Below are 7,542 nucleotides of genomic sequence, written 5' to 3' on the forward strand. Positions count from 1 at the left end.
TATATATATATTTCTTTATATTTTCATATATGATATAGATATATCATATAGAGTTAAGGACTCGAACTTGAAACAAATACATTAATTATTGATAATTTAAGTTATTCAAGTGTTATTTTATAATTCAAAACTTTATACGAAGGTTCTTTTAGTCAATTTATAAAATTACTGATCAAGTAAAGCAAAATATTTTTTTTAATGTCAAATCAAAAAATTAATTTTTTCGAGCCAAAACAAATTTTAATCACTTCTAACATTGACACTGCCTATGCAATAAATTTGAGGGTTTAAATTATGGGTGTCTTCTAGTAACTCTTTTTAACTTGCGATGAAGCAGTACTAAAAGGCAAAAGCTCACTCTATCAAAGAAAAACCAATGAACCCAATATATAGGATACAAGTTAAGAGCTAGCATAGATAATTAAATACGAAAAGATTTATGACCCTAAAGCTGCCGAATCCCAATGCATGGTAAGAGCATGGATAATACGTCTAGTTTACTACTACAAACGTATTACAGAACCAATAAACCCTAGGCAAGAATTTATAGCTCGTCATGAAACGGGGTTTATGTGGATGGTGGAGGAGAACAAACCTTGGGGGCGGCGAGATATGTATGTGGCTGTTTACGAGTGTGAAAAGCTTGGAGATATGAAAGAGTACTAAGATATTGGCACGGCTCAATCAGACAAAAAAATGGTTTGTTTTCCATGTCTGAGTGAACCAGGCCAATATCAAAGTAACTATCTCATGTCATTTAGGCCATAACATGCAGTTTGTCCATACTACAAAATCCCCTAAAGGAACAGTAATCAATGAAGAATCAAGCATGGCTGGAGAGTGAAGAAGAATGAATATATTGGGACATTGAAGAAGAAATGAAATGAAGGGGGAGAAAAGAGAATAGAGAAGTTTGGAGGGTAAGGTGGTGTGGGTAGCCTAGGGGATATAGGAAGGAAGGAGGGGTTTTTAAGGAGCATTTAAAACCGCTACTACCAAAGCAGAAAGTTGGGCCACTGCATTTAACATCCATATGATTCTCAACGGTCCCCCATCCATGTTCCCTCCTCTCCCAAGCCTTAAATTCTCTCTACTTTTTTTTTTAATTCCCCCCCCCCCCCCAAAAAAAAAAAAACTAGTCCTTTTGACAAATGAATGCCATCACTAGCTGGTTTAGCTCATACCCTAATATCATAGCAATACGCATGCTTGCATTTGAGAAAGGACCATCAAAAACAACTAATCCAATGGGGCGATGCTATATTAATATGAATCAATCGCTCGCAGTACACCCCCAAGAGAGAGCAGGCGATTATAGGATGAAAGTGCGTTCGTGTGATGGTAAATTATGGTTTGTCTGGGTGGACAGAAATGGCTAAACCAGAGTTCCAAAGTGAGAAGAAAAAATTTATGGGGTTAACTGAAATCGTCCTTTAAGGCGACCACATAGGTTGGTCGTAAAGCAAGCAAGAATTCAGAGGGTGTGCCTCAATGGACAGAGAGAGGCCATGCCCATGATGGTTATAGATACTCTCTCTTTCTGCACTGCCGATAGCAGAAAGACCACCCAAATTAATTAAGGAATCTCTCTCTGGGATGGAAGGACGGGCAGCTAAATAAATAGGTAGGGGCGTACACAGTCATCCACACTGTTTTTAGAAATTGGAAGTCAAGCTTAATTAGATTTGGATGTATTCATTTTGTTCACAAATTAATTAATTAATTGGACATATCAGTTTATCAAGACCAATTTGCCAACCAAATCCAACTGTCTTAGCATGCCTAATTTAACCATGTTCATGTACTAGTTAAAAAAATCTCCAATTTTATTATTATTTTTCATTCACTTAAATTATGTTTTAATTTTTTTATTATAGTAATATTTTAATTATTTTCAAAATTTTGAATAAAATAACTTTAACTACAAAAATATAAATTCATTGTTTAATAAATTTTAAAATAAGCACATAAAATCAAATATATTAAGAAATAGCATGTAAAAATCAATGATTCCTCCCTGTATAGTGTAATATACAGATATTGCTTTCAATTTTCATATTAGTTTTTCACTTTCTTATTTATCTATTTAAATAGAACTATTTAAGTATAACTACATATAAGGCAAGAAACCAATTATTATAATATCAAACATGGTTTTCTAGCATTATACAACGAATTTTATAATAAATCATGATAGGAACAAAATGTATCATCAGAGTGTTATAATATCAGAATATCAAGAGAAAAAAGATGCAAGCTGGTTCTAGCGTCATTCATAATCAATCAAATACCATTCAACCAGCAAAGCAAATTAATATAAATAAATAAATTTGAACAATGGCTCCTACTTCAACCGTATAATAACTCGTAATTTGTCAAAGGAAACGAATAGATATTTACATTCGATGAAAAACAAAATATGGTCTTCTGCTGTACAGCATACTTGGCACAATCAGCAATGCAAAGCAACTCCATGTGTAACTTCGAATGTATAACTTTCATAATTGTGGCTATTCCATTGTCCAAGTTAATCCCAAACTTATCCTAATTACAGGCAACATGTCTATGTTATTTCTGTACATTGCCTACGTTGCTCTGATTCGATATTTTTCTTTAAACACCTATGTCCGACACGTAGTTTAATCCGAACACGGGGATATGACCCTAGAACATCTTCAAAATACTTTAAAAACTTGCAAAAGATAGAACATACCTGTATCCAAGATCACACTTGAATCCACTAATTTATGTATGTATCACCTTCTGTAAAGCAGGATTATGCATATTTATTCCAGAAATTTCACTCGTGCTTATCTTAAACACTGAAATTCTAGGTTAACAGGTTATTGGTTCTCCCTGCTGAGTACTTTAGCATAAAAACTTCCTGAGCTCTATAAACAACAATTAGCCAAGTACTGAGCAGCTGGTGAAACTCCGAAACCTGATGATATACTCTCCAACTTTGAATAGTAAAATCCAAAGCGAATTATTGCTCACAAAAAAACATTAATGATCATCACTTGAGTGGAGTAGCTTCGTTAGTTTGTCTCTTAACATTGCTGCAAGAAGTTCATTTTATAGTGTAAAGCATCAACTGTTTCAATGTTTGATAACAAAAGAATGAAAGAAATAGTATCAAGAATGGTAGTTCTTTTCGTAGATTTAGAATTAACGGAGAAGGCAGACGCTGAAATCTTTATTACCTGCATCATCGTACCTTTCTTCTTTGACAGCTAAATTTATATTCCTCACCAGATTCAGCTCCTCTATTAGCAAATCCGGGCCATCTGCAGCACTGAAAGTATACAACCGTTCATAGAGTTAAAATAAGGCAACCAATTTTTTGAGAAAACACCAAAGGCACCATATACAACATAACAGTCAAGCAATACATCACAAGTAGATTTTTTATCACGCACTCTGCCAATCCCATAGCCAATTCTAATAGCATCTTCCAGGACGATTTGTTTACTTACATAGATCGGAGCCTGCATACAGAAAATACCAATTAGAAGCTTCAGAGATGCAATCGGTAGAAGTGAATGCACCGCTGAACCTTGAAAAAATGAGCCATTTTGATGTTGAAACAAGAGAGAGATTCAAAATTGGAAACACTACACCAACCGACTCAACTCGAACCTCTTACTAGTTTCTATTGAAATTTGACACTGGTAAAGGCTCAAAGACAGCAAGAGAAAAACAAGTTTGAGTTGTAATCACACAACAGAGGAAGACTAGAAAGCAAGCAATTCCCCTTTCATACAGAAAAAGATTGATTTATAATAATTTCCCACTACATACCTTGAATCTCTTAGCCACATTGATAGCATCCGAGGGCCGTGCATCCACACTTGTCACATCATTTTCCCCTGGCTGTAAACAAAAAGAAAAGAAAAAAAACAACCCGACAATTGAAACAGGTTCCTTTATCACCCAAGGAAATAAAAGAAATACAACCAACTTTAATCACCTTGGTAAAATATAACTTTGCAAAGTATTGACAACTCTCTGTAATTCTCACCATTTTAACCTGAAATGAATACATGCATAAATCAATGGAAAGAGATATTACACAGTATCCTGCATACTTGTCCTAGGGGTAAAGTCAGTACAATTGAAAGCATGGGTCACAAAGTTAGGGAGGTGCCTTGAATCTGTTAGAATTGATTATCTCCTTTCATATCTTACAAATTTCTTGTGCTTATTTACACCAACTTAAACCATTCAAAATTAGTTTTTAATAGATATTAAATGTAAAGAAAAAACTAAACCAAGTAACTGATAAAAATCTAGATAATTTCATAATGTCTTAAATACATGAGAAAAAACAACTACATACTTCATATCCAAGCCTCTCCGCAACATGTTTAAAAATATGAAACTGGTCTGGACGGGCCTGCAAAAGATAAATTATGTCAAATACAGAAGAAATAAGTTTAACTATAAGGAAAGTAAAATGTTCAAAACAATAACAGATTAAGAAATTACTCCATTCTCATCTCCCCGAAAGGAAGCTATTAGTTTTTCAACGGCAAATTCCCCCTACAAGAGCATATTAATTAGAGCTATTAAAAAAACAACAGACACAATGATCGATAACAATTAAGAGAAACAATGGAATAACAGGGCGGAATTGTTGATTATCATGTATACCTACAATAATGGGTAGCAAGAAATCTTCATCACAAGAAAACTTAAGAAAAATAGTCGGACTGGCAAATCGGCTAAGAAAAGGATTGTCCAATTGAAGTAATTTTAGGCCTTGACATGGGATGCTGCTTCCTAGATGACTTTCATTTTATTTCTTCTTTTGATCCTTGCCTTAACATCCGGTAGTGCAATACAGTTTCTGTTCCATAACGTAACTCCAAAGTTAACAGATTCCCAAAATTCCTTTACCCAAATTCAAGGGGGAAAAAGTCAAACCTGAAACGAGAAGAGAAGCTTCTAGAAATTGATGATCTGGGTCATCCTCGTTGCTAAATTGGGGACCGAATCTACCATTGATCGAGTGACAAGAAATGACGACCCGTTTCGGCGAAGGACGGCGATACGCCGATAAATGTAAAGGGATTGAAGAAAAGCGAAGCGAATGAAAAGAAAAGGAGGGTGTTGGGTGATAAGCATTTGATGAATCTAAGAAAAGTCGGTGTGTGGAGAATGCACGGGAGCAAAGCTCAGCACCGAGCATTGTCTGCGAGAGAGAGATAAAAACGATAACTGTTTGGGATTAGGGGTTTTATTTCGAATAACAGGTAACCAATGGAAAAGGAAACAAAAGTTACTTGGCATGGCCGTGGGCAAGCACCCAACCTACATTATATATATATATATATATGTGTGTGTGTAAGCTTCGACGTGGAAAGCCAATCTTATGGATAGAGATGTAGTTGGAGGGTTATGGACTTGGGACCTTTTAACTTTATTTTTATGGACCAACTTTATAGTAATTTTTGTTTAATCTCTCCCCTTGTGTTCGCCATGGAACCTCTTAAAATTATATTATATCCTTCCTCAATCTAAAGGAGTTGCAGTCTTGGTGTTACATTCTATAGTACATACTAAACTTCTCTTTCATGACTCCATAACTAACTATTTAAATAGTCGGATAACCTAACTCAAAAGCTTGATAGGTTAATACAATAGAGCTTTGATAATTTGGATTCAGTCTTAAAATTATATCCTCTCTCGTATGTGAATGACTGTGATTCTTAGATATTTAAAATGACTTTTATAGGACAAAAGGGGATAAGGACGCTCTCTTAACTCTCTCTCTCTCTCACTGCAATCAAAGAGAAAAAAAAATATTGAGATAAATTTAGCCAAACCAATAATTGTGTGTCCAAGACAAAAGGAATGAATCATTAAGACAATCTAAACCACCACCACAAAAGTTCCTCAACAAGGGAGTTTTTACATGGACACATATGGCATCTTGCCTTCTTAGGGGGGAAAGCAAAGTTCCTTGTCTATGCGTTTCTAATGCAACCAAAAACCTGGGTCTACGGTACTGGTATTGTCGTAACCGTCTTTCGGGTTGAGCCCCGGAATTGAGCTTCGACTTGAATTATTGGGCTGGGGAGTCGCCACCGACCATTTTAAAACAAATTTAGGTGGGTCGGACACCATCTTACCTGATCTGCGTTGTACCAGAAATGTGTCGGGTTCGGGAGTCGGTTACGATCAAGTAAGGATTAGCACCCTTGAACCACCCTTTCGGTACCAACTAATTTATCGGTTGTCTTTAATTGTGAAAATTTAAAATTAAAATTAAATTTAGAAACCCGATTCGAATTACTTACCTTTGATTAGTTGAAGTTCTTCTAAAAAAGGTTAAAAACATTAGATAAAAAAAATAATAAATAAATAGTAATAATAATAATAATAATAAAATTAACTGAAATAATAAATAAAAAGATAGGAAAGTAAAAAAATGAATAAATAAAAAAATATTAAATAAAAACGAAAACAAAAGTGAAAATAATAAAATAATAATAAAGGGAAATAAGATATAAAAAATAAATAAATAATAATAATGACGATGAAAAAAATGTTAAAAATAAAAACAATATGAAGAAAAAAAATTAAAAATAAAAAGCTTAACGGATCAAATTGAAACGAATCAAAATTAAGGGATTAAATCTGAACTAAAACTGAGCTGCCAAAACAAAGAACAAAAGATTAGAAGGACTAAAATAACAAAACAAGAACTTAAAAGGCTAAAACAGAATTTTAAAGGACTAAAATAACAAAATAGAAATTCAAAGGGTTGAACCACAAACATAAAAAAGGCTAACATCAAAATATTAAACATTGTAGGCACTAGAAATGCGAATAACCCAAAACTAATATAGAGGACTAAAATAAAATAAACAGAAACATGAAGGAGTAAATACTAATTAAACTCAACACAAGGCAGTGACTAAAATAAAATAATTATATATATATCGTGACCAAATTCAAACATTAAAAAAATGGTATAACAAGTAGATTGGTGACTAGAATATAAATGTGCGGCTAAATTAGAGGGGTTTAATAAGTAATTAACCCTAAACCTAATATATAACCTAAAGCTTAAACTAACCCCCCAGATCTCTCTCTCTCCTTGCTTTCTCTTAGAGGCCGAGTGAATGGAACTCTCACAGACAATGCCGGCCACCACATATTGGTGGTCGTTTACTACGTCACGCTCCCTGAGACTCCGGCGACTTCTTTAACTCGACGATAAGGGCTGGCAACTAAGGTAAAGGAGTCTCTCTCCTCTTTTTTCTTCTTATATTCGAATGAAAATAGGCATGCCAAGAACGATAAAGAAAAAATACAAAGGTCGAATACCTTTGAAAACTGGTTCTTTGTTTCCTGGATTGCTCGTAAAATTCAATTGTTGATGTAAACTTTGTCTTTTTTATTGCTGATCCAAAAATCCCCCTTTTCGAATGTATGTTTACATTAATTTATAGCAAAAACAAAAGCCTATTACGTGTGGTTTTAAAGTTCTAATGAGACTAAAATTCTTTGCTTTCTTTTCAGTTTTCACATAGT

The 7,542-nt window shown here is 34.1% G+C and overlaps 1 protein-coding gene across 1 annotated transcript; it reads right to left on the bottom strand.

The window, feature by feature from the left end:
• Positions 1-2,371: 2,371 nt before the first annotated feature.
• LOC120216173 (bifunctional nuclease 2-like) lies at positions 2,372-4,858 on the bottom strand. Its single transcript, XM_039213673.1, has 9 exons — positions 4,845-4,858; positions 4,654-4,790; positions 4,489-4,541; positions 4,340-4,396; positions 3,971-4,030; positions 3,802-3,873; positions 3,382-3,488; positions 3,204-3,298; positions 2,372-3,059 (listed from the first exon to the last, which is right to left on the bottom strand). The coding sequence occupies exons 1-9, from the start codon at positions 4,856-4,858 to the stop codon at positions 3,007-3,009; spliced, it is 648 nt and encodes a 215-aa protein (XP_039069604.1). The 3' UTR covers positions 2,372-3,006.
• Between the last annotated feature and the right edge of the window lie 2,684 nt (positions 4,859-7,542).

Source organism: Hibiscus syriacus, unplaced genomic scaffold, assembly GCF_006381635.1.
Source record: "Hibiscus syriacus cultivar Baekdansim isolate YM2019G1 unplaced genomic scaffold, ASM638163v2 tig00110159_pilon, whole genome shotgun sequence".
In the NCBI taxonomy this organism is placed as follows: domain Eukaryota; kingdom Viridiplantae; phylum Streptophyta; class Magnoliopsida; order Malvales; family Malvaceae; genus Hibiscus; species Hibiscus syriacus.

Excerpts from the sequence above, each read along its gene's own strand:
- LOC120216173 (XM_039213673.1), bottom strand. Across the intron at positions 4,542-4,653 it reads CTTGCTACCCATTATTGTAG|GGGAATTTGCCGTTGAAAAA; the intron begins GTATACATGATA and ends TGCTCTTGTAGG. Across the intron at positions 4,031-4,339 it reads CGGAGAGGCTTGGATATGAA|GTTAAAATGGTGAGAATTAC; the intron begins GTATGTAGTTGT and ends TATTCATTTCAG.